The 26,387-nt window shown below is 55.3% G+C and overlaps 2 protein-coding genes across 22 annotated transcripts in view; both read right to left on the reverse strand.

Moving 5' to 3' along the window:
• Positions 1-2,375: 2,375 nt before the first annotated feature.
• UQCR11 (ubiquinol-cytochrome c reductase, complex III subunit XI) lies at positions 2,376-5,386 on the reverse strand. Its single transcript, XM_076359634.1, has 3 exons — positions 5,279-5,386; positions 4,348-4,482; positions 2,376-2,645 (listed from the first exon to the last, which is right to left on the reverse strand). Exons 1-2 carry the CDS (start codon positions 5,368-5,370, stop codon positions 4,362-4,364), a joined length of 213 nt encoding a protein of 70 aa, XP_076215749.1. The 5' UTR covers positions 5,371-5,386; the 3' UTR covers positions 2,376-2,645; positions 4,348-4,361.
• A 10,740-nt stretch (positions 5,387-16,126) lies between these two features.
• TCF3 (transcription factor 3) overlaps positions 16,127-26,387 on the reverse strand; it is a 75,673-nt gene continuing 65,412 nt past the window's right edge. For 5 of the 21 annotated variants that reach the window (XM_076359455.1, XM_076359458.1, XM_076359456.1 and 2 more), the window contains exons 14-20: positions 26,206-26,279; positions 25,501-25,704; positions 24,022-24,145; positions 23,372-23,537; positions 22,088-22,326; positions 18,073-18,217; positions 16,127-17,197 (exon numbers count right to left, since the gene is read on the reverse strand). In XM_076359455.1, coding sequence (XP_076215570.1) covers positions 18,075-18,217; positions 22,088-22,326; positions 23,372-23,537; positions 24,022-24,145; positions 25,501-25,704; positions 26,206-26,279 — 950 coding nt within the window. In that variant the 3' untranslated portion in view covers positions 16,127-17,197; positions 18,073-18,074. Of the gene's footprint in view, positions 17,198-18,072; positions 18,218-18,786; positions 19,014-22,087; positions 22,327-23,371; positions 23,538-24,021; positions 24,146-25,500; positions 25,705-26,205; positions 26,280-26,387 lie in introns of all 21 variants that reach the window. The other 16 variants (XM_076359471.1, XM_076359459.1, XM_076359470.1 and 13 more) reach the window with 10 other exon arrangements.

Here is a 26,387-nt window from a genome sequence, read left to right on the forward strand (position 1 = left end):
GCAGGCAGGAACGCAAGCCTTCCTTTTCTCAGAGGCGGGTTTGAAGTTACATCATTAAGCCAGAGCTGAAGGTGCTTTTTGATTTCTGTAGGTCCAAAGCCCCGTGAGCTTGGCTGCCGCTGTGCCCTCTAGTGGAACTCTCCAGGTTTTGAAGGGGAAGCTTTTCCTCCTCTGTCGGGTCGTTGTCTTTTAACTAATTCGTTCCTATAACGTATGTGCCATTTGGTTAGCTCATTCTGAAAAATAACAACTGTTAGAAAAGAGGCAATGTTAGGCTATTAAAAATTAGAAAGATCGCTCATGACACCTGAACAGTGACTATTTGAATTTTAGCAGAAATTTGCCCAAGAACGCAGAAGATATTTCTAATAGAGTGTTTCTGAAGACTGCTTGCTCTTGTGGAAGGAGAAATACTAGAAATTAAACCAGTTATACACTAATCCTTGGGTTAATTAGAGACAAAGCCATCACCTGAAATGCTGCAAAGAACACAAGCAGCTAAACAATCGCCAAAGGGCAAACACATCCAAAGTCCGTACATTTCTTGCAGTGCCTGCCTGTGTAGGCAGTTGATATTTTGAGTATGTTTTTCTCCTTCAATTATCTTCTAATCTCAGCTGCTGCGCGCAGTGCTATCGCTGGGGCTTTGCTAAAAGTAACTCTCGCTAATGAGAGCTGCAGACTGACAACCCGGGGAGACCAGGGTCCTTAGAGGAACGGGCAACACAGACAGACCCTCAGTTCAAGGCCTCCTGAAGAATTCTCTCAGCCGTGGGAGCAGAGGCTCGCCCGCCCACGGGAACAAGCCAAAACTAGGTCATTTCTGAAGTCAGCAGCAACGTATTATGCCCGTCCTGTCCAGACGTGTTAAACAGGTAAGTAAGAGCAGAGACTCTAACTGTTCAAGTCTGAGCTTACAATCCCGATGACGTGCAAGTACAGGCTAATATAATGCCCACTTTCAAGGCATACTTTGGATGCAAATGGATCGATATCCCTATATACAGCGTAGGGCTGCTGTTGTCAAACCTACATTCTCAGCATTTCAAGGCACAGTGACTTTGGCCTTTTGGGAGTCAGCCAGGTGTTCAGGAGCACTGCTGGAGCAGGGGAATGGGACAGGCCGAGGAAATAGCACGGTTATCCCATCACGCCATCAGCTTCCGTACCATCCTACTGGCTGTAGCAGGGCGGCAAAGAGTTGTGCATGCGAAAATTATATTCTCTGCCCCCTCAATTAATTATCAATTATGCTGACGAAGCAATGCTAAAGCCATTATTCTGTTAAATAAGTAGTTCAAGTGTCCTGCACGGTGCCACCGTTTAGGCAGGTTTTACAACAGTCTTCTATAGAAACATCACTCAGAAACCTTCAGCCCTGAAGGTGACACCCAAGCAGCACAGCAACTACAACTGAGATTTTTCCCCAAAGAGATTTGAACCTTTCATTACAGCCAAAAATTCTAACGAGGTGAAATTTGGCACTAAACAGAGAGAAAACAGTGATCCTGTTCTCACACAGAGATAAGTTTGTTTGCAAATTCTGGTCTTTGCGGAAAGGGATGAACTTTCCTCCCTAAGTCCGAGTCGTCTGCTGTGGCTTAGCGGCAGAGACCAGATCAAGAATAATCCTTGCACCTCCTTCTTCTGACAGCTAAAAACTTGTTCATCTAAAGGACTCTGGTAGCGGGTTGTTTCTTCACCAATTTATGTTGACAAATATAACTATACCTATGAAGTATAGATACATATTCTTTTCCTACTCAAAACCCACATTAAGAAAGCAACCGAGCAGCTCTCTCAACCACTGGTGTTCACCCTGGTACGTGGAAAGCCTCCCAGGGTTTGCGGACTGCCTTCCTTGTGCCCCTAGATTAAGCCAGAAAAGCTAGCCTGTTTTCAGACAGCACTCTGCTTTAAAACGCTGTGTGCCCAATCAGACAGTTTAAGGGGTCCACAAATTGATGTTAAAAAGAAACAAAACCTTGCTTTAAACTAATGCCAGGAATCTGCGTTACCATGAAACTCTGCAATATCGGCTACGAACAGTTAACTGCAGGCAAGAGTCCACTGCTGCTACTGATCTAGGAATGGATTAGCTTAAAATCAACACATCACTAAGAACAGTTCGAGAACTACAGCAGTATTAAGAGTAATGAGCAACAACTACCCGGGGACAAACAAAAGGCTCATCAAACCCAGCGTTCCAGCAGCCACTGGTTGACGCCCGAGGAACCTGCACAGGAAGGGAGGCAAACACGCGGCGGGCCTTCCTTAGGACACACATTCAAACAAGCTGAAGACATAACCCAAACCCAAAGCAGTAGTTTAGTCTAAAGAATGTGGACTAAGAAGGTAACACAAAAAACCAAAAATACCATTCACTTGATTTATTTTGTACATCAGGTTTATAAATTACTCCCATTAGGACAAGATCTGCTGTGAAAGCGATCAGAGGAAGAGTACTAGGCAGGCTGGGCAGTGAAGTTAAATTTGTTCACAACCAAGCGGTCACAACTGTTCATGGGAGAGAGGGGGGACACCACGACCTGTTGCAGAATCAGTACTGGGCATTTCAAGTTCATCTCAAAGCAGGGTCTCAGCGGATGGATGGCTCCAAAACACTCTATCCAGCAATACATTTCCTACAATAAACACAAAGCAGTCATTAACCAGTGCTTCCCGCAAAGTGCTACAGCAGCCAACACCACAGACAGATTTCAAAAGCCTCCAGTATCCAGGCAAGAAGTTTCTGGTACAGAAGCCGATACAGGCCCAGCAGAAGGCAGGCCTATAGTCTCTTTGGAAGGAATCACGGGCCTCCATAGAAACACCCTCTTTCTCTGTTCCTGTAGAGGAATATGCTCTTTCCAGATGATTTATGCACAATGACACGTCAAAGCTCTTGCTTCAAAACAGAGAACATACGCTGCGGTCTCACGAATGTATCCATGTTCCTACTACTGGCTAAGACAATTTTTAAGTAGAGAAAGCACTCACTAGGTAATTTAATTGCCTCTACATGGCTTGAGAGCTTTTCCCCTGACTTGTCCGTAAAATCTACGGTCACCTGAGATGCTACAAGTGCAGCTGACTTTTGTGAAAAGTTTCTTTCGTCCTTTGGTTACACCAAGGATCTGTGTGATAGGTATTTTGAAAACGGGGAAGACGCAGTAAATCGTTTAAACTGCAACAAGTACCTCTGGAAAAAGAGACTTACAGAAGTACTAATGATTTGCTCTGTTACTTCCAGACTCACTGATTTCTCTATAAAATACTGTGTAGCTTGAAGGCAAGTATCTTACTGTCATTTAGCAACATTTAAATGTAACTGTTATTCTGACCGGAAGAAACAAGTATTGAGATGTATATAGTTTCCTCTGGACCTTTTTACATCAGCATCCTTTAATGCAAGGCAAAAAATCTTCCTAACTCCCTTCCATCTGTGACAAGGAATAAAAAAGTTCTAAGCCTGCCGACTACCCAAATATGCATTTAGAGGCCCAACAAAAGGTATCGTTTAATTGCTGCTCCAACTTTACGGACGGTCAGTCTTACAGAGGATTCAGAACAGCACATTTCATATGCAATTAAAGAAGGAAAAAGAAAAAAAACTTGAGAAAGCAAATTTTCCCATGAATTCGTGGTACATAGTAACCAGCTCTGAACATTCAACTTACTTTTAATAACAGTTACAAGGAACAGAAAGGAGTCTGAATTTGCCTAGCAACAAAACTAGTCACGAGCTTGAAGCCATTCTACCTAGGATTAGAAGTAAACAGATCTGTCAAAACTTCCAAATTACCACAGAACACTCGATTTGACTTCTCAAGAACCACATTACATTGTGAAAAATCCACTGCTTGCAAAATAGTCCCTTGAAAAACATATTCTTATTAATATTTCATCCTTCTGGCACTTTGTGAAACCCTGTATTTAAAAAAAAAAAAGCCAAAAAAAAAAAAAGCCAAAAAAAAAAAAGCCAAAAAAAAAAAAGCCAAAAAAAAAAAAGCCAAAAAAAAAAAGCCAAAAAAAAAAAGCCAAAAAAAAAAAAAGCCAAAAAAAAAAAAAGCCAAAAAAAAAAAAAGCCAAAAAAAAAAAAAGCCAAAAAAAAAAAAAGCCAAAAAAAAAAAAAGCCAAAAAAAAAAAAAGCCAAAAAAAAAAGCCAAAAAAAACCAAAGCCAAAAAAAACCAAAGCCAAACAAAAAAAAAAGCCCTGATCAATCAAATTGAGCAGTTCTGTTTTGGACCAACACTATGATCGTGCCCTGGACAGGCAGGACACATCAACCGTCACACCAACGCAACACTACTACTTAAGCTAAGAGATGCACAAACAAAACTTACCATTAGAGGGAAGCTTAGTCTTCGGTTTTATACTTGCCACCGATGTAGGGAACATACTGAAGGACCAGCTTCCAGTCTGTGAACCATATTAAACCAGTACCAGCTACGCCACCCCATGTAACAAGGGTGGGAGTCCTAAAGAAGAGACACACACACGTGCAGGTAAACAACGTTAACTCCCCACTGCGAAAGGTCTGGCAAACGCTCCTGGGCTAAGGTACCCGGGAAAGTAATTTCAGTCAAGAAAAAAGCTCGGCAGAAATCTTGAGAGAATCCCACATACACAGAAAAGCGTTAGTCCCCCGGGCGGTGAAGATATTTTACAGTTTCCAGCTGAGATGCCTCTATTCAATAAGGGCATTACCGCGTTAAGACAAGACACGCTCAGTTGTTTAACCGCCCCGCCGCGACAGCTCGGCCCCCGCCATTCTGGCCCGCAGGCTGCTTCATTCTCCCTCGCGCAACGCTGCCAAGCGGCACCCGCTGGCACTGCCACAAACGTTTATCGCTCTCCAACGGTTCGAAGGCGGCCAGAGCAATCCGGCGGCCAAATCCACCCCAGCCAAACGGCCACCAGGCAGCCGCCGCCGCCCCCCCTGCCCCCGCCCCACCCCGCCCAGCCCTTCAAACCCGGCTCTAGCGCTGCTCCGCACCCGCGGGGCCGGCCCCAGCGGGGTCAGCGCACCTCACGCGGAACACAGAGCCGCGGAACGAAGCGGAGGGGAACGGGAAGGGCTCGGGAAGCCCTTCAGGCTCCTTAGGTGCGCGGTGGGGGCCGCGGCCTGTCCCGGCGTCCACCGTGAGGGAGGCGGAGCAGGCCGCGCGCCCCCTCACCCTGGACCCCGGGACCGGCCGCGGCCCGCCCCGCGCACCTAAGGCCCGCTGTGAAGGAGCCCCGGGGTCGGGCGGGCAGCCCCGGGCCGGGCCTCACCAGTTCTGGAGGAGCTGGACGTAGCGCGGCCCCACCAGCTTGCTCAGCATCCCGCCGCCAGCGCCGCCTTCAAAGTCACCCCCACTGCGCATGCGCGGGCGCGCCGCTGCGCCACAAAGGCCCCCGAGGCCCGCGCGTGCGTATTGAACGGGGCTGCCCGCGGCGCTGCCTGAGTCAAGCGGCGTTGTCATGGCAACACCCCCACCACCCCCACCACCCCGCTTCGGTCATTGTCCCTCATGGCGCCATGGCGCCGCGTCCCCGGCCCCGTCCGGAGAGGGGACACGAGCCCTGAGGGGGTGGGCCGGTCCCCACGCTGGAGAGGGGACACGAGCCCTGAGGGGGTGGGCCGGCCCCCACGCTGGAGAGGGGACACGAGCCCTGCGGGGATGAGTCTGTCCTTACACTGGAGATGGGCACGAGCCCTGAGGGGGTGGGCCGGCCCCCACGCTGGAGAGGGGACACGAGCCCTGCGGGCGTGGGACTGTCCTCGCACTGAGCTGGGGCTGCTTCTCATCCTCCGTGCTGGAGGAAAGCGGCCCCTTTCCAGAGCGGCGTCCCCAGGGCCCATCAGTGCCTCTGCAAACCCTCCTCCTCGCGGCCGCTCAGCCTCTCCCAGCAGGAGAGCGAGTTTCGAGCCCGATTTTTTCAGCAGAGGGTCCTAAACCCACCATCAGTTCCGTAACGTTCCCCAGGCTCCGCTCAAAGCCGGCTCAGCCTCTTGTGAACCTGCAGAAAGTCCTGGGGGACATCGGGGCCCGAAGTGCTCGTCCGCCCGAGACCTGCGGCTGGACTGCCAAAGCTTCGGGGCTGCAAACGCTTCCCACGCTCCCCCGCGCAAACCTGCAGTAACGGTGTCCGGCAGCGATGCCAGCAGCCGTCGTCCTCCCTCACACCCCGCGCTGGCTGCCGAGAGCCGAGATTCACAGAGCAGAGCCTGTTGCAAAAATCCAGCTCCTGTTTTTCCTCACCAGGACACGGAACAACTATTTTATCAGCCCTGTGCGTGACTGACTCAACACCACGTTTCATACTGATGGTTCGAGTGTTTCTCTGCCTGGGTGCCAGCAGGGCGACGCGGGTTACTGAACCATGCAGACTTTTGGGTTCATTTCTGCAAGCTGTTTCCCCGCTGCCCACGCACCAGCTGGTGCACGAGGAAGTCAGACGGGAGCTTCGTGGCACGCGTTCCTGCAGGAAACCGGTGCCTTCGCCACAGCCACCGCGTTACCAAGGGTACGGTGGGGGAAGCGAGCCTGGAGAACAGGCTCCGCGCAGGTTTTGCTTTTTTAATGTCTGTTTAGCTCCGTGGAGTCAAGCACGCGCAGGAGAATGTCAGCTTTCACTTTGCATTGAAAGTTTCCTAGATGCCCCCCCCAAAAAATTAATAACAAAGGCAAAATAACTCAAAACTCAAAAGGCAATGAAAAACAGCTCAATGTTTATCTTCAGAAAAGCCTTGGGGTTTTGAAGGCAGGTTGGGGGGGGGGGGGTGTATCCTACTGCTTTACCCCAGTCAAGGCAGACAGGGAAAGATCCAGTAATACTACCAATTTCCTGGTTGAAACAAAACAACGGCAATATTAGCAACTCATCCTTTCAATATATTTTGCTGTTATCTACAGTTCAAGCACTGTGCAAAGGGATTTGCGGTCTGCTCTGGACACCACGCTGCAATACGACGCTTGCTCCTTCCCTGCAGAAACTCCTTTTAGCTGCTGGGAGAATGTTCACACCACAACAGGGACAGCTACGCCTCCGAAGCCTGACTCCTGAAGGTGAGCTGCCACCGACGGTGAGGTTCGCTTTCTTCTCATGGTGACCTCTATGCCACAGGTGTCATTTTAGATTCCGAAGCGGAAAAGGAAGGGCAGTGAGCCTGGTTGTCCAGAGCTGCCTTAGGGACACCACGGTAAAGCACAAAGCTGTGTTCAGCCATTAGAACAAGCGATCTGCATCTCTCAGGCCACCAGAGCAAGTGGGGATGTCTCTGTTGATGCCTTGCGTCAAAAAAATAACTCCCCGTTTAAAGCAGTGAGGCGGAGTTTTCTGCTCCAAGAGAGCAGACGGCTCTGCGATAGCTTGTCCTTGCTTTAAGGACACTTCATGACCATGCCTGGCAGTGCCAGCACGACATGACGTTTGCCCGCAAGATCTGATAGTCTCATCCCACCTCTTGACTCATCTCCAGGGAGAAAATGCTTCTGAGCATTCACCCAGGAACCTCCAGCTCCGCATCATTTGGTGGCCACTACTTGGATCTTGGGCAAACTATTTGCTCTCGGCCGCTCCGCAGCAACTCCTGTGTGTTGCTCCTTGCTCCTGATCTCCCAGCCCAAGCCTGCTCTGGCCACCGGGGCTTGCCTGCTTTACCTTCAGCCTTGTGCATCTCCCAGCATCCATCTTCCAAGCTGCAGCCTTGCTCCCGAGCATGCAGTTCTCCCTTGTCTGGTTTCTTGGTCCTCCACCCTTCCTCGTCCTGATAGGGGTGGATGGCTCCACTCCTCACTCCGAGGATGCCCCTCACCCCTTGGCCTGGCGGCTCACATCTCAAATTTCTCAATAACCAAGGTGTTTGGTGTCTTTAAACGGTTTGGCTTCTCTGGGCCTGCCCTGGCTTTTAGCCAGCTCAAGGGAGAAGAGCAAACGGGCGCAGCACAGGCTCCGGCCACACGGCAGCACAACCCCCAAGGCTGAACTAGCTCTTCTACGTGAGAACATGCAGGGAACAACCCCGGTGAGGAGAGACCGAAGGCAGAGAGGATGAGGCGAGGCACATCAGTCCGGACAAGGAGACACAGAATTAAAAGGACCATCATTCGAGCCACTTGGTGCAGCTCGGGAAGGGCAGCGCACTACCTCAGAGCTTGCTCGCTGTTGAGAGGAGGGCAGCCAGGGCTCAATGAGATTTAACTAACTACTGCAAGGGCCGCTGCTCGGTTAATCTGAACTGTTTTTCCTGCTTGGCCCTATGTGGACAAGCCCTGAGCTGGAGCAGCGCAGCAGAAACACAGGCAGCAAACCTGAGAAAGGTTTGCTACCTGCTTTCAGGCAGCATCTCCTCTTTGGAACCAGGGTCTAGGAGAGGGTCGGCGAGGGCTCAGTGCTCCTGGATGCAGCTGCCGCAACTGTTTCCCCCAAAAGGTAGTCGCTAATGGGCCGAGCGAGCTGGTGGTAGAGGGCTAACCCAACCACTGAAACCACAAGGACTGAAGCGATGATGATTTGGGGAAATACCTGCTGATCGGGTTCGAAGATGCTGTGGCCGGGGCTGGGCCCTTGGTAGAGGGTGACAGAGAGAGATCCCACATGACTCAGCCTGGCCAGGGCATAGCCTCACCCCACGGACAAGGCTGGGGGGGGGTGAGAACCTACGAGGCTGGGCTGTCTCCCGGTACTGGATCCAGCCCATTCTTGCAGGGTTTAAGCCCTCTTGAACGCTCTGCCACGTTGTCTCCCCCATTACCAATCTGTGCTGGGCTCCTGGTATGGGCTGGGTGCGTTTGACCTGACTTCCAACCTGCACTCTGCCCGTACCGCCCTCACTGGGTGCTCCCCAGGGCAGGGCAGAGGCAAGGAAACAACAGCCGTGCTGCGACATCCCCTCCTTCCAGCCAGGCAGGGGCTGCATTCCCAACGCAAATCTTTCCAGCAATAAAAATGGAAGACGAGATCTCTGCCACGTGTAACCCGGGCTAAAATGCACACTGCCGCACGAGAACAGCACCCCGAGGGGTGGCGGAGGACCCCATCGACCGCTGTGCGGCAAAGCTGTGCTGCGACAGGGAGGCCCCAGCACCTACATGTCTGCCAAGGCGTTTCCGATGGCTGCTGGGGAAGGTGCCCAGATCCCATGGTGATGGGCACCGCTGGAAACCTTCACCGGAGGCCGCGTGCACCGGGTCAGAAGCACTCGCAGCGCACGAGTTCAGGCTGCACCACAGTGCCGATTCGGGTGGGTAGGACCCGTGCCCAGAGCACAGGAACAGAGAGCGAGTGGACAGTGTCTGAAAACCTGTCTTGTTTTGTCTTTTTTTTTTTTTTAGTACAAGGTAAAACCTTTATTACAACTTTTCATTCATAGGTATACAACATCTGAAAGACAGATATGGGGAAAAAAAGTAATATTGTTATAAAATGTCACATTTATTGCTACATTACTGTTATATACAGGACAGTTCTCAAAATCTACTTTAAAAAAGTTAGGATTATTTAAAAATTCCAAATAATCCAGCCAGCTGTTTTGACACTTGTATAAAATTATTTAAAAAAATGAAAACAATTCATATCTTGAGGCACTCAGAAACACAATTTTATCCTCCAATTGTGATTCATTTCAAAGAACAACGCATTTCCCCACCCCCAAATACTTTATTTTTTTTTTTTTTGCTGGGTTAGGCATATATATATATATATTTACTATATATATAGTTCAAAACTATAATGTGTATCTGATTTAAGAACAAGGATTTCAGCCACTTAAGTACATCTGGATTTACAGGTAGGCAGCATAAACATCAAAAGCAAGGACCATTTTTTTAAAGGCCAAAAACCAAAAACAAAAACAACCCAAAACTTTCTACGGGGTTAAAAATAAACAACTTCCGCAGGCATCTCCCATCTGCTCTCCCACCCCCCGTCCTACAAAAATATATAGAAAGAGCAACCCAGTAACGCTTTGTTCCCCCAACGAGCTGGAGCCCTCCATAGAAAATGGGTCATTTCCTGCAGACCGCGAGGTCCAAGCATGTGGTTGGGGTCATCCCTGCTCTGCTTCACCAGGTGCCTCTTCCTCCTCTCCCCTCTCCCGGCAAATTAACCACTGCTGGCAGGAGGGTGCACGGCTTCCCACGGCTCCTTCCCTCCCCGAGAGGCCCCCTGTTACAAGGTTTGCTCAAAAGCTGGTGGGTTTCAAGTGATTTGGGAAGACGTGGCACCGGGAAGGGGGAACCGCAGCGTCCCCAGCTCGCTGCTGTGGGAGCTGCTGCGGGGAGCTCCGTGGCTCCCCAGGGCACAGCCCAGGGATGCAGGGCACAGAGATGCTCTTCAGCAAGAGGCCTCGGTACCCAGGACACCCCATTTTGAAGCACAAACCCCTTTGCTCTCCCATACTGGTGCAGCTGCACTTTGCCAAGATGTAACAGGGCGCGAGTTTTATTTCCTCTCCTTCCAACATGGCGGGTGCTTGGCTGGACCAGGGTGGGTACTGCAAGACCTGAGGAGCAAAAGAGGTGTACAAAAGCAGAGGAACAGAAATACCGGCGTGAAGACCCATGGCAGGGCTGCCTCTTGCCCCCCGAGGGTGGGATGCAAGATGGACACAGAAGTCTTGGCAGAAAAGACGCCTGCGGCGTCACGCAGGCAAAGGCACCGCAGCTGCCGGCTCTCCAGAAGGGGTGAATTGCCCTGGAGATCAAACCTCTGCACAGAGCACCGGGTCCCCCCACACCTGCCCCAAGGGCAGCAGGGCAGGGAGAGGCAGCCGTGCCGCTGGACCGACCTGCGGCATCCACCTCCCAAATCCTCCCGCTTCCGCCCCAGCATATGGGCAGCTGGTGGCACGGTTCTCCCCCGCTGCGAAGAAACCCACGGTGGCTGTGCACGAAGGGAAACAGCTCGGAGGTGCTGGTTAGAGAGACTGGGGAGCGCAGGGAGAAGGAAAACACACCTCCAGGCTTTGAGGCGATTGAAGGAAGACCAGCCAAGCCAAGCCTGAGGCTCAGGCATTAACGGAGCAGCCCGTAGAGCCGGGCAGCAATGAGGTGGGACACAGCTTCTCCATTCAGGGGTACTGGGGGAGATGGTGCAAGATGAAGGATGCTGGCAGCGAGCTGCCAAGCATCGAGCAGAAGGCACAGGAAGGTGAAGGGTGTGTGGAAGAGCCCTAGGGCCAGGCCTTGCCCCCTCCAATTCAGTGCTCAGCTCCTGCAGCATGAGTTGGAAGGGGTGTTCCTGCGGTCTCACCCCTCATCTACCCCCCGCCAGCTCCAGGGCACAGGTCTTGAAATGCTTTTGGAGCTGCTAGAAATGAAGCTGGACCCTGAGAGCAGCAGGGAGCAGGAATTCAGAAGTCATGGACAAGAGCAGAGAGAATGGGCTGGGACGGGATCTGGAGAGCCCCGGGGGAGAGGAGAGGGGCTTGCATAGGATATAACAGGGCAAAGACCTTGTGCAAGCTTGTGGTACGGAAAACAGGTCTTGCTATTGCTGGTGTCAAGCAGGAACGGGGGAATCCAGGGGCCACGGCTTGCTCCAGGTTAGCCAGCACCGCACATCGGGGGCCGATGGCTTGTCCTGGCCCAACTCCAGTACTGGCTTTGCTTCACCTCCCCATTCTCAGCTCTTTTCTAAAACCCCAGTCAGGGGCTCGCTGAAACTGGAGCTGGCCCGGAGTCACCAGCATAGCACACAGCAGGGCCTGCAATAGGACCATGGGCTCCACTGGCACTGAAGCTGGCAGCCTCTCCATGGGAGCAAAGCTCAGGGATGGAGGGGATCGGGGGTTTCAAAAGCCTCCTGTTTCTCAAAGCCCCCCCCGCCTGCCGAGGGGGAGGATGTGCTGAATTGCCCAGCAAGGGCCCAGGGCCCAAAGGCTCTGCTGGCTTCAGTGGGTACACGCGTGAGACGCAAAGGACCTTTGAGAGCAGCTTCTGCACTGAACCTGAAATTGCAGACTCCTGGGGAAATCCCAGCCTGATTCTGTCCTTCCTGTTCAATCGCTACTGGGCAGCGAGTGCAAAACCTCTAGGAAACCAGCTCATCACCGACACACGGGCTAGGGGAAGAAGCCGTTCACTGAAGTCACAGCTGGGGAGGTTCCGTATCACACTTCTGTATTTGTCTGCTGGAGAAGGCAAAAACCCCAGCTGCAAAGCAGCCAGACCCCTGGCCCTGGAGTGACGGCACACAGGGAAGGGGCAGCAAGTTGACCCCACCGTACGGGGCTGGCATGGACCTGCTCCCGACAGCCAGATGCGGGATCTCGGGGTGCCCAGCTAACTCGACTGCCCTGATTCCTGCAAACCATCTGCCTAGGCGCTGCTGCGCCCCTTGCTCCCAGGCTGGAGCTCAGTGCAGACAGGAGGGGCACAGACTGGGATCCAGATGTCCCAGGTCCTGTCCCTCCTGCTAACACACCTCCGTAGGGTACCAGCGCAAGCTGTAAACGCAGGGGAGCAGAGAGCCAGAGGAGATGTTGGCAAAGAGCTGGAGCTGAACTCAAGCCAGGCAGTTGCTTGGCTCCGAGTAGGTCTGACTGGCGGGTCACAGGCAGGGGAGCGACTGCCAAACCAGAGGTTAGTTGGAATTTTGCTCCCTGGGGTGCGCTGGCAGCGGCTGCAGGGTTGTGAGCAGGAGCAGGCAGGCTGCTACCACCACCCGTCGATGTCGAGTGCCTCAGTAAGAGACCATAAAGGTGCTGTCTCGGGGAGGCTGCAGCTGTTTTGCTCTGGGGTGAAAGCAGGTGAAGAGGGTGAAAGAACAAAAATCTGCAATTTTTACTGTTAATAAACTGGATCCCAGACGCTCCCCAGCACCTGGTGGCATGCACAGCTCTCGGGTAGGATGTGCAGGGAAGCAGAGGGCTGCTTGAGGGGCAGGAAAGAGGAGGTCCCGTGGGCTAGAGATCCAGGGCCTGCACCCCAGCGGCTGGCCCTGCCACACAAGAAGTGTCCTATGGCAGCTGCGCGCCTGGGACCCCAGTTCTGCTGTTTGACCGCGATACAGCTGAGCTACTGCGGCCTGGGAAAAGAGAAACTAGAAAATGCACACAGGGGAAGGTGGCCTCTCCCCTGATTCCCTCTCTGACGAAGGAAGCTTTGCGGGGGCTCTCTGTCCCCCAGCGCTGAGGGGCACGCAACTCAGGAGAACCCACGCAGGCAAGGCTGAGAGAGGAAGCAGAAAACTGAATGCCACCCTGCAGCATGTCACCCATCCGTGACCCCTCTCTGTGCAGGACCACCGGCGCAAGGGACATGCAGACAGGCAGAGAAGCAAGTTTGGGGAGAGAAGGGATCTGTAAGATGGCACAGCTGAACGCCAGCAGAGCCGTGGGCTAGGGAGGGCACAGACCCTGGCCCTCTCTGACCATGACACCTGAAGACGAGAGTTTAATTGCAACAGGCTGATATTTTAGGACTGGCCTGGTGGTATTTTGGGGACAGCATGTGACTGCTCATTTTTAGAAAAGCCACTTTCCCTGGCAGGTTACAGACACCACGTTCACACTGAGCCAAACACACTGGCAAGCCAAAGTAATTGTTCCTTGCTGCACTCCGCAATTGCTCCCTACGCACCTGGAGAGCAGAGATGCCACCGAGGCTGCGCTGGGCTGGCGCAGGCAGCAAGCGTGATGGCACACAAAGCACCCTGCACCATCGAGGCAGCTCCCGGGCACAGCACCACCAGCCCCCGACATTGCGCTTCCATGCTGGAGGAACCAAGATCTCCTCCGAACCCTGGCACTGGGGGTTTATGCTCAAGGACCTTCATCCAAGCCTTGCCAAGGAAGTCCGCTGGTTTCGCTGCCAAGAAAACAGCTTAGGCCACCTAAATGCAGATTACAAGCCCCATCTCTGTTGCAATGCCTGGTGGTTTGGGGACGATGGGAAAGGCTCTGCCTCATCAGGAGTCCCCCCCGGCCTGCAGAGCATCAGCCAGGACTTGGAGGGGATGAAGGAGTTCAGCAAAATTTTGAACAAATCATAAATCTTCTCACATTTCCCATTTTGTTGAGCTTCTGGATTTTTCTTGACTACAATCTCTTTTCTTTAAATCCAGTTGTACGTGACTGCCACCTCAAATTCTTGTTGCAAAATCAAAGTGTTGGGGAAGCACTTTTTAATTTTTTTGTACGTTTTCAAGCTTGCCAGGGCTGGGACATTGCTGCATCCCTCCCCGGTCCTGGGGCAGTGGCACTGAGCCTGCAGAAAACCCCGAGCAGCGAGCGCCCCGCCAGCCCCAGCACCGTCCTGCCGACGGGGCAGAAACGCTCGCGGGATGAAGCAGCCTCTTACAGGCTGCAGAAAGCAGCTGACAAGTCCCTAATTCCTACCCCAGAGCATGAATCAGGGTTGTCTGAGCGTCCGGACCTGGCCGGCGGGTTACGGAGGGGCACTGCCCCCTCCCTGCCAGTTTTACCATCCCCAAACTGAACTTGCTCCAGCATCTGAAGCACAACCCAACCCGGCAGGATGCTTCAGGAAGACACAGCTTTTGCTGCAAGGGAGCTGCTCCACGAGGGCAAGGCTGTCACGCACAGAGGAAAACCTCATCCGTCTCGCGCTGCCCAGTGCTTAAGCAGGCAGAAAAACCCAAGGGAGGGAAGAGTGTCGTAACCTGACGAGCTAATTAGGCTGAAACATGTCTGTTGACACAGGCAAGAAGAACGCGTGTTCCTGGGCTGCAGGGACCACAGCCACTGACCTTTCCCGGCTTTCCTGGGGACAGAGCTGGAGGCTGCTGTGGTCTCAGGTCTCACCACACAGAAGCGATGGTGGGAGCAGCAGGCTGTGGGCAGGGAAAGCCAGGAGCACCCGAAAGCCTCAGAGCTATCGCTGGACCTTGCAGAGTCCCAGGGCAGTGCCAGTGCCAGGGGCAGGAGGGAGAGACAGTCTCATACTGTTCTGGCACTTGTAAGTGGCTCCTCTGAGATGCTAAAGGGGCTGAGCCCACGGTACCCAGGTGTAGGTTGGAAGTGAGCAATGTCCTGAGCATTTCCAGCAGGCTTTGCTGGACCACAAAGCATAGCTACAAGCACGGAAGAGCACCAGGAGGTTATGCTAAAGCCTGGGGTTGCTAGGAAGTGCCACAGGACATAATCCTGTTCGCCAGTCCTTCCCTTTCCCTGTGCCAAAGCAATACAGCTTCCCCGGGAGCACAGGCCAGAGAAGCAGAGGGGAGAGATGGACCCTGCTGCCGGGGGTCCTACCATACTCGCTGTCCCCACATCCCCCCCCAGGCCAGCACCTGTGCCCCATGAACTATCCTGCCCGATTGGGCTCTGCCAGGCAGATCTGGGCAGCAGCCGGCCCCAGTCCGAGAGCATTACAGACACTGCTGAGATGGGATTTAACATCCCCGTGGGGAGCTGACCCCGTCCGCCTGCAGAGCTGGGAAGAACTGGGCACATAGTATTTCAGAAGGGGAAGGAGAGGGAAGAAACAAGAATAAATTCCCAGTGGACGCTTTTCCATTGCCAACTCCAGAACGGCTGCCACAGCTCAGCACCACCGAGCACCCCTTTGTTTGCTCCCGCACCTCCGGGGCACCCTGCCATGCGGTGGGGCTGCCGGGGGTCTTCCTCCCGCTGAGCACACCGGAGCGGTCTGGAGTGACACTGGGAAGCCCTTGGAGCAAAGGCATCGTTGGCCCAGCTTGGCTGCTGGAGCATCTCACACAGGATGGGCGCTCGCTGCTCCCCTCCTTTCCAGCACAGAGAGGAGCCCACGTGCAGGTGACAGCGGCCACTCTGCATCCCCATGGCAAGCCGGGTGGCATGCTGAGCTGAGTTTGCCTCCAAGGATGCTTTGGAGATATGACAGCAAGTGAAGGTGGGGTGTGAAACCACCTCTCTCCCCAGGCCTGCAGCGTTTTGCACTTCTGATGGTGGTGGCTCCAGTGTGGGGAGAAGCTGCGCAGAGACAGGGATCCTGCTGCTGGTCCCGGCGTGCTGAGGGCTGGAGCGAGCACACGTGCCGGGCAGCTGCTCCTTTTCTTGCCACCTTGTGCTCTGCTGCCTGCCACCAGCATCCGCGGATCCGTCTGCTGCAAGGTCACCAAGCACGGTGTCCCGCTGCTGCCTTTGCTCCATCCGCCTCTGCCTCTTCCCAGTCCTCCAGCTTTGTTCAGTTCGTCTTTGTTCAGCGCTGCCCCTGGAAGCGCCTCTGACAGCGGGTGTTAGCTCAGACTCATGGGCAAGAGGCGCTTTCCTCTGCCCTGGGCTTTCGTCTTGCATCTGTGTTGCTTCTTTGCTTACCTTGAAAGCGCCCCAGTCCCTCGGTTCTCTTCGACCCCCCAAGGCCTGCTCTCTCCCAGCAGCTTGTCCTCCCCATCACGACGCTCTGGGACAGCTGCGAGGCACCTCCTCTCCCAGGCGGGACCACGGCCTCTGGGATCCTCCAGGAGTAAAGCAAATCTTGCAGAGACCCTTGATGGACCTCAGTCCCCTCCTGGGAGGAGCAGGAGCACCGCTGAGGGATACTGCTGCAACTTGCTTTGCAGTTTAACTTCCTTTTCCCAAATCAGAAGTGGCCAAAGCAAAGAGATGGTGAATTCAGCACATGAGTTTGTTTTTTTATAATGGAAGGTACAAGCCAGGCAAGTAAGAACATCCCCTCACTGTGGCTACATTCGCTTTTAGTGGCTTTCAGAGCCGAATCTGAGAATTCCTCTCTTTATATCCAGTCTCTCTTAATACAATTTTAATATTCTGGTTGATCCTAAAGATGCAACGTTAACTATAGAAACAGCAGCAGAAAAGCGTGGGGTACAAGACATTTTTTTATACAAAAAAAAATTTTCGTTGCTTACAAAACATATGCAAAAGAAGCTAAAAAAACCAAAAGGCATTGCTATTTGTTCTACATAAAAAATCTCATAACTAATGTTCTTTTTTTTTAAAAAAGAAATATTGAGCTTAGGCACAATTTTGCTGCTGGCTGCTTGTGAACAAGCCAAGAGAACACGCCACCCCCTCCTAACTGAGTGATATGTATTGACTGTTCTGCACTTTATACTTAAGGCAATTTTTTTGTTTTTGTTTTGTTTTTGACAAGGTGTTTTTTCCACCCCTTACGTCATGCCAGGATCCATCCACGTGTGTCAGTATTAGCAGTACTAAAGTTTATGGTTCGAGAAGGTTGCAGGTCACACCGAGGGTTTTCTTCCTACAGATCTCTCTATCCAGAGGAACAAAAAGATCTACAAATAAAAAAACCAAAAGCCTGAAGTGAGAGAAACTCAAATAAAACTCTGCTCTTTGCATGGGGGGGGGCGCAAGCCCCCCTGCTGCAGCCTTGTCTCTGCTGGAGAAGTCAGCCCCGACGTGGCTGCAGCAGAGCTGAGACACACGCTCGCTATTCTGCCAAGACACCGGCTTTGCCCTTTTTTTCTTTCAGGACAGCCCCAGGCACCCACCGGCGCAGGGGACGTCGGGGGACCATGGCCCCTCCATGCACTCCGGGGCATGCGGGTGCTACGGGCTGAGGCATTGCAGCCCCGCAGAGGGGGCTGACCCCCCTGACAGGGTCAGCCTCTGACCCACCGCTCCTGGATCTGCTCAATCCCCCACCGACATCCCTGCACTGCTCGGGCCAAACAGGCTCAGCTACTCCTGGCCAAGCACGGGGTTCCCTTAAAAACGGGGACAGCCCAGCAAAGCCTGCGCCTGCCACGGTCTCGCTGGAGGGATTTCACCTTCTGCGCCTCTGCTGGCATTTCTGGGACCTGCACACTCCCTCCCATAGGGCCACCAGGCAAAGGAGTTGCTGGTTTCCAGTAGCCAACTGGGGCAGGGCTGGAAGGCGCAGAGCAAGGCTGAGCTCGCTCAGGGTGGCGAGAGCACCAAAACTCTCTGTCCTGGCTACGGGGCTGCACCTCTCCTGCGGGGCAGAGGCTTTCGGTGTCCACGGACGAGCAAACGACAGGCACGTGCAAGTCATTTACTTAAGGTAAATTAAGAAGGACATTGGCTGGTGCTGAACGAGTGGGGCTGAGCAGCCAAAGCAGAGCAGCGTGCGTCGGCAGCGGGTTGGACCCGCAGCGGGGTGCTGGGATCACGGGGCGGGGGACGATACCTTTACATGTGTCCAACAGGGTTGTGACCATCTCCTAGACCAGGATGTGAAGCTGAAAGTGTCATCTGGGGATCTCCTACTACTCCGGACACTTTCTCCTCTTCCCGACGCTTCAAGCAGGCTGCTTTAGGGTTCAGATTGCGCTCTATGCCAAAAACAGCAAGGAAGGGAGGGAAGCAACCTCAGTTTGGGCAACAGCATCGCACACGGCAACAGCATCCGAAAGAGAGAGTGAAGACAGAGTCCCAGGACAGACACACGGGACCATGCGAGGAAAACAACCTCAGTGCAAGCTGCTCTTTGCCTGCCGCTCCTTGCAGTGGCTGCAGTAACTTGGCCGGACCCCTGCTAGAGCAAAACCCCATGCCCGGCTGAAACACCATGCCAATTTAAACATGTGCTTGCTTACAGAAAACCCCAAGTGCCTCAGCCAGCTCTCAGAGTTGAGGACTGAGTTTTCCAAAGCTGCTTAATGGGATCCAGGTGCCAAATTCCCATTAAGCGTGAGGGGAGACGGACAGAGCGGCCTCAAATCCACCCCAGGCCGGGGCTTTGGAAAGCTCAGCCTGCCGCGCAGTGCACCCGAGGGTGCTGCTGGCGATGCAAACACAGAACCTCGCACCGAAAGCAGGAGTCACAACAGAGATGCACGCACACACAGAGATGTGAGGGGAGAGAAAGGCCCCGAAATGCACCTGCCAGCTGTTACCATACCTCGTACTTGCTGCTCCAGGCCCAGAATGACCTGCACCGCTTGCTGTAGGATGATCAGTTTGGTCTGTGCTTTGTCCGTTTTTAAGTGCATCTGACACATGCGTCCCAGTTCTTTAAAGGCCTCGTTAATGTCCCGCACACGCACCCTTTCCCTGGCGTTATTGGCCATTCTCCTCTCCCGGTCCCTCAGATCTTTGTCCTCCAGTGACAAGGCCTCGTCTGTACTGCTGGGTTCATAGCACCACAGGGATTAGTCAGGGGGGTGGTACCAAGGGGGGGGCTATACGTTGCCGTGCTGGTAGTGCTTCTGGTGTCCACTGGAAACGGCTCAAACAGCCTCACTTTGCAAAGCCAATTCGTCTTGGGCACTTCCTGGAGCGGCCCAGGCTATTCAGGCTGTGTGTCACCTCTGCGAGCCACGTGAAGGTGCTGCCAGCACGGGGCCGGGCTCCCACGGGGCTGGAGGGTGCTGCCAGGGGTGAGGGCAGGCAGTAGATGCAGTATCGACACCGACACCTTCTCCCCTCTGCAAAATTTTGCCTTCCTGTTCGTTTTCGGCTGAAAACTAAAAGTTCAGGGGGGGTCTCAGCCAAAACCATCGGGTTCATCCCCAAAGAAAGACTTTTTGGCAGAAAGCAAATCCCTCTTTGCAAGATTTCCTTCAAAAATCCCATCTGCAGCAAAATCCTCCCAGTGAAGGTGTTTCGGGCAGCTGTGCCGCAGCAGCGTGAGGCAGCCTGGCCCGGCACCCTCTTATGGGTGGGGGGCAGCACCGGGGGTAGGAGCCAAGTGCCCTGGCTGCTGCTGAGGGTCAGTCTCGTATGCAGACACCGAACCTAGGTCTTTCAACACAGCCAAAATCACTCCAGAAGGGGGTGATTTTCTTTTCCAGGCACGGTCAGGAGCTTTGGGAGAGCCTCCACCACTGGCAGCACCCCGGGGGTGCCCGAAACAGGCAGGGACAGGGGGGAAGGCAGAGTCATGCTGGCAGCATCTTAAACTGTGGCCTTGCCTGCAGCCCGTCCCCTCCAAACTTCCAATTTACTGTACAGACGACCTTCTCCCCCAGAGCAAAAATTCTTGCAGGAAAGACGCCTATCTGAGGAGGGTCCTTGGGTGAGACCTGGCACTGGGACAGACTGTGGCCTTCAGCTCCAGGGAAGCCACGCGGGGATAAACCTTCACCGAAGAGGGACCACAGAGTCAGAGCCTTCCTGGGTGCACTGGGGGGTCTAAAGAGCCTCCAGACAGTGCCCGACCACGTGAAGGGGGAGCAAGGGCTGTCCAGGCAAGCATTTGCCTGTGTGGGACAGAGGGTTGCCCGCTGTCCCTGCCTACATCCTCTCCTTGCTGCCTTGTCCCTGCCCGTGTCCCCTCCTCACTGCCTCAGTGCCCCAGCCAGCACTGCCACCTTCTCTTCAGCACGCCCGGATGGCCGGGGGAAGCGGAGCCACCAGCCGCGCCGGCACCTGAGCCCACCCATGGCAGAAACCCAGCTCATTCCTCCGAACACATGCCGGCAGCCGTGGTTCCTGGCTGGTGGCTCCCCCCAGCAGGGACACAGCTCTGGCAGCGCCTTGCACGCCACAGCCGGGCAGGATGGAGCCGTCTCCCCACTGCCAGCAAGCGCTGCTGGCGGTTTGCACGGCCATGTGGGGTCCTCCGGGTTATAAGGACGAGCGGTGCCTTGGCTGTCCTGCGCCCTGCTCAAAGGGGGCACTGACCTGCCTGCCTGGCCCCCTGCAACGCCCCCCTATCTTCTCCGTTCCCTTCCTGCCCCGTTAGCTGCTGACGGCAGCAGGAGGATCCTGGCAGCCCCGGCTGGGCACGCAGGGACCCGATGGCCCCACTCCCATGGCAGCCCTGCAGGAGGGGATGTGGGGGTCGGCTTCTCTCCTGCAAAGCAGCCCAAAGGCCAAACCTGCCAGAGAAGGGACACCCTAGCTGCCTGCGCTAACGCCTGCCGACAGCAGCACGCGGGGCTCGGCTCGCTTCCCCAGCTGCATCCAAGAAGGGTTTAAAAAGGGACAAGCGTGGGAGACCAAAGTGAACACGGTGCCAACTCTGTCTAGCCCCTGCCCCCCACCGCCCCTCGGCTCCTGCCTCGATCCGCAAGCAGCAAGTACAAGGTAGAGAGTGGGACCACCGAGAGGTCACGGCTGGGGACTGTCTGTAGGAGATCGGAAAGAACAGAACCAAAAAAATAAAAACTCGAAATAAAAAATAAAAAGGAAGGGGAAATTAAAAAAGAGACAGGAAAAAATATACATGTTATGAAAGGCAAAAAATTACAAACTGAAGAGAGGCACAAAGGACTCCAACATCAATGCAACAGCAGAGGCCAGCAGAGAGGAGCACAGCCAGGCACAAACCACCGATGCGTGTTACAACAGCCTCTGCAGAGAGAAAGGGAGTTAACCTGCCACGGCACCCTGCGCAGCGGGGCCGGGGAGCGGGAGCATGCACTGCGGGATGCAGGAACAAAGCAGCAAAGTCCTCCGGAGCAGGAAGCCAAGCCCTCCGCTTCCCCTCCCACCGGGACGCGGCACCTGGGGCAAGCACGGGTGGCCGAGACGGGCGCACACATGCGTGGGAAGGGAGTGAGCGTGCCCCGGTGACGGGGAGAGCGTGCGCACGCTCGCCTGCAGCTCCAGGCTCTGTTAGGGATGCGCAGTGCTCCCAGCTTGCGTCGGAGACCAGTTTATACAGGCAGCAAGGGCTGCCCAACCCTGGGCTCAACGTCTCCATCCCGCTGCCCCTTGCACGGCTCCAGCAATCCCCAGGGATTTGCCGGGTGCCCGCAAACCCAGGGGCACAGTGGTGGGGACAGGAGCGCAGAGCCCTGCGCCGGGCGGGCAGGGAGGACGGGGCATCACTCACTGCTGCTGCGGCCACGGGCAGAGATGGGCTCTGTGCTTGGAGCAGCCCTCGGAGAGACGTCAGATCTGGGCCCCCTCTGGGAGTTTTGCTGTTTTTTGGGGTTTTTGCATTTTGCTGGCCAAGCAGCTGAGCAAAACACCTGGCTGCGGGAAAGCAAAGACGGCGCAGGTGCCCCCTTAGGGACCAGCATGCAGCACACGCAGTGGCAGTGGGGAACAAAAGAGAGAACAGCAGGGATGCAAAAAAGGAAAAAAAAAAAAAAAAGAAAAAAAAAAAGGACATCAACAGCCTTGGGAACCCAAGGCCACAGGGGAGAGAGACAGTGCGAGGCACCACAGCACGTGTCACAGGAGACAGACAGACAGACAGCCCCGTGCCGATCAGATACGTAAAATATCACCACTCCGGGACCCTCACTGACCTCTAACTTGTTGCTCCAGGTTCAGTATGACTGATACGGCCTGGTGTAGGATTAGCAGTTTGGTCTGCGGTTTTTCGCTGTTTAGGTGGAGTTGGCACATGCGTCCGAGCTCTTTAAAGGCCTCGTTGATGTCACGGACCCGCAGGCGCTCACGGGCATTATTGGCGACCCTCCTTTCTCTCTCTCTCTCGGCTTTTTGCTCTGGGGGAAGAAGATCGTCCTCCTCATCCTCATCTTGACTAATGGTTTAAAATAAGAACGAGACAGGGACATTCCTCGCGTGCACTCTCAGCACTGGTCAACTCACAGAAAAGAAACACACGTTGAGGCACCGAGACGCCAAGCCCCGCGCGTGGCCCCGCAAGCCGGGGCGCTGCACCCCGCGTGCCCCCGCCGGGACGTGCCGGCCCGGTGCCCCACGCTCAGACACGAGGACACGCAGTGACTTTGGAGAGAAGCAATTAAGGCTCTTCTTCTGCCTCTTTTTTTTGTTTTGTTTTTAAACAACAAAGAAAGAAACCACAACAACGCGATTAAGGCCTGAGCTTGTTGCCAGGAGGTTGCAGGGTGGCCCGGAGAAGGTGTGTGGGCCAACACTGGTGTCCCAAGCTGGTGTTTTGGGAAGACGCAGCCCTCTGCCTCCAGGGCAGGAGGTGGCTGCAGTCTGGCAGGAGCGGGGCTGGCGCTGCCCCTCCGGGCAGCATCACCCTGGCGAGGTCTCTGAGCCGATGGTGACGTTGCAGACAAGCCAGCACGCTGGAAGGACTCTACCTGATCTGCTGCCAGATCTGGCTGGATGTGTCAGAGGATACAGGAGCCCAAAGCAGACAGCGGAGACGACCCAAAGCAGGGAGGAGGTCAAAACCTTCCCTGCCCCGGCTGAGGGGAGCTGAGTGCTCGGTCCTTTCTGCACATGGCCACAAGCAACACCTCGAGCGACCACGCAGGCGGGTGCAGCTCGTGCGGACAAGGCGTGAGCCCCCTGCTTTATGAGCATGAGGAAGCCCTGTGGCCAGAGGGATGGGAGCCAGCCAGACAAGGCAGCAGGGACCCTTCCCCGGCACAGCCCAAAGCGGCTGGCCGCGGGGAAGCAGCGGGAGCCTGGGCTGTGCCGCCTCTGTGCGAGGACAGACAAGGCTCCTGTGGTGAGCAGAGGCCGGCGGGTCTGCGCCGCAGGACGACCCCCGGCCTCACCGGGCTGAGCCCAGCACCCAGTGGGTCACCGTGGCTGTACCCCAGCCCAAATGCCCCCAGCCTGGTAACAGAGTAAGTGAAGAGAGAGACCTGTTCAAAGAGCACCTTGTTCTGTTCCGGGAGGGTTTCAGCTCCTTCTTCTCCTCTTCTGAGTTATCTGCCACCGACGTGTTCTCTTCGTCCTCCTTCTCTTCCCTCTTTATTTCGCTGGTTCCTGAGGAGACGCTGCTTCGCCCCAGCCCCCCTGACAAGCCTGCTGAGGAAGCAGAGCCACACATGGAAGTTGGAGGGGCCTGACCCACATGGAGGGCTGGGGGATCCCCAGGTCCTGCTCCTGCCATGCTGCATCGCCAGCGTGCGGCATCCCAGACTCATCCTGCATCTCCAGTCCGCAGCAAGAGGAGCTGGAGGGGTGCCAGCTCTGCCCTGCCACCACTCCCTGTTCATCTCCCCCCACCTCCCAGGCCCTCCAGAGTCAGAGCCCAACCTCCCCCAGCAGAGCAGGGCCCGGGGGCATTGTGCACCCACAGCTGGTAGGAGGGACAGGAACATGTAGGTCAAACCTCTAGAAAAGGCTCAAGGTAGAAACTGCCCTGTGGATGCTGCAAGGAAGCCCCGGCCTTGCAAGAGCATCCATCTCCCCCCAGGTTGCTGCTGCACAGGGCTGGACCTAATGGGTGACCCGAATCACACCTGCGGCAGGCGAGCCTCAAGCGTGCACGCGTGCAGAGCTGCCTTACCGCTGTACGTGTCTTGCTGCCTGTTGAGGTCAGGGAGTGAGCTGGGCTGTGATGGAAGTGTGACATGGTTGTGGAGCATGCTGGGGTTGCTGGACAACCCGTCTTCGGGGTGACCTCCTCCCACCTACAGCAGAACAAGCAGAGCAAGCCTTGAGGGGGGAAGTGTCACGGCCAGTGGGCATGGGCACAGTCACCCCGAGCACAGCCACGGGGCTCTGCAAACCAGGCTGAGGTGCAGCCGCATGCTCTCCTCGCACACTCCCACCACCCAGAGCGCGGGCACGCAGGAGGGAAGAGCCAACCCGCTCCAGCACCAGCTCTCTCTGGGGGACCGTGGCGGGGGCACTGCAAAAAGCAGCTCCGTGCCCTGCACATCAGCTGGACCAAGCAGAAAGCCCTCATCAGTGCTGTCTCCCCCCGCCATGGAAAAGCGTCTCTCTGCCTGGATACAAGGCTGGCACACTGGAGAGGACACCCTGCCTGGGCCGCACGTGCCCTGTCTCCATCAAGCATCAGGGTTTCTGCCACCTCCCCAGCACCACCAGAGCAGGGGACATCCCAGCAGCATGAACTTTGGTCCGAAGGGCCTGGACACAAAGGACGAGGGTCAGGCAGCCTTTCTGAGCCTGCCCCCCCCCGAGGCTGCGCTACGCTGGCCAGGGACCGGCAGGACAGAGCCAGCCCTGCTGCAAACACTCTCATTTCTGCAGCTGGCAGCAGTTTGCAACAGAGGGGACACATATGATTCATCGCTTAGTAGCAGAGTCTGGGGAGCTCGGAAGGGAAGCACGTCTGGTTCTCTAGAGACCGGAGACGTGTTACTGTTTGCTGCAGCAGGCAACCAGCTCTGCCAAAAACGTGCTCCTGTGGTCACCAGCCTCTGGACAAGGGGGGGACCCTGGTGACCCAGCATGGGACCCCAGCATCCACATGCTCAGGGCACTCGGGACCTGTCGCGCTCCCTGGAGCCTGAATGAGCCATCACACACATCAGCGCTCCCCACGTGTACGGGAGGACACGGTGCCTGCCCAAACGGTTCGCAGCAGAGAAGTCCTGGTGATACCTGGCTCTCTATACCCGCGGTCCTGCCCTGCACCGGATCCCTTTCCTCCTTCTCCCTGCGTCCCCCGGGGATGGCTTAAAGCTGTTTTGAGGGATTTCCATCCATGTTGCAGGGAAAGAAGAGCAGCTTTCACCACCTCTGCCTGCCCCGAAAAGGGGTATGAGCGAACTACATGCAGGGCTTGTGCCCGAGAGCCACCACTGTGCTGAGTGCGGATTCAACCCCCCCGCACGAAGACGGCAAGCCACTGCACTTCTGCGCACAGCACCCGTTCAAAGCTGTCAACAGCTGACCCAAGCTGGACCACACTGAGCTATTCTCACGCCAAAGGCAACGTCCCTCTGGGTGCCAGGGGACCCCGTGACACGGGTCCCCGGCATGTCCCCGCCAGCTGCTGCGATGCTTCCACACTTACCAGACTCGGGTGCCTGTTCCCCAGGGACATGACCGAGGCGGGGAAGGCCTGGCCCAGGCTGCCCACGGTGGCACTGTGGGCTGGCGCTGAGCCCAGGAGCCCGTGCATGTCCCCGTGGTTGCTTGGCATGGCAGCTGTCTGGCCCACGGCGTGATTCCTCAGCACATGAATGGCTTCGTCCAACCTGTCTTCCATTTTGTTTTGCTTGAAGGACAGGACAGAGAAATAGGTCTGTGTTAATGCCTGTAAAGCCAGCAGCCCGCTGCGGCTCCCTGCATTAAAGAATGGCTGGCGGCAATCATGCACTCAGCTACCGCAAGGCAGGTACAGGGAGAAATAACGCCCCGACCCCATCAGTGCCATCCCCTAAAGGCACAAGGGGTCACACAAGCAGAACCACTCAGGAAAGGGAGGCAGAAACCAGACGCAAATCTGTTGGGCTGGGCCAGACCCACAGGGATGTGAATGAGTCCTAAACAGGGGCAGGGTGCAAGGCTGCACCTCTGCCAGCCACGCTCTGGGCTCAGGGAAGCAGGTGCCCAACTCTGCTCAGCTGTTTCCAACCAAACGTCCATCTATCAACTAACCATCTTCCTTCAGGCCCCAGGCATTTGCGGGAGAGGACTTCACCCAAAAGCCCTTTACCGCCAGGCGCACGAGGGATGGAAGAGAAAAGGAGAAGGCAGATCTTTCGGCGACACTTACTAAAGTGTGGAGGCTCCCTTCGTAGCTGGGAGATAAGGCACCCTGTCCGCTCGCTCGCGACCACTGGGATGTGCCTGCGAACAAACAGGGAGAGCTTGGGACCGGGCACGGCTGCCACTAGATGGGGCTGGAAGCTGGGCCACCACGCTGTGCACAGGCCACCATGCCACGCACGGCACCGT

This window comes from Aptenodytes patagonicus, chromosome 25 (assembly GCF_965638725.1).
Source record: "Aptenodytes patagonicus chromosome 25, bAptPat1.pri.cur, whole genome shotgun sequence".
NCBI classification, from domain to species: domain Eukaryota; kingdom Metazoa; phylum Chordata; class Aves; order Sphenisciformes; family Spheniscidae; genus Aptenodytes; species Aptenodytes patagonicus.

What these genes read in the sequence shown, in the direction of transcription:
- UQCR11 (XM_076359634.1), bottom strand. Translation starts at nt 5,370, where the DNA reads ATGCGCAGTGGGGGTGACTTTGAAGGCGGCGCTGGCGGCGGGATGCTG. An exon ending in GTCCAGCTCCTCCAGAACTG is followed by an intron (nt 4,483 to 5,278) that starts GTGAGGCCCGGC and finishes TCTCTTCTTTAG; the next exon opens with GACTCCCACCCTTGTTACAT.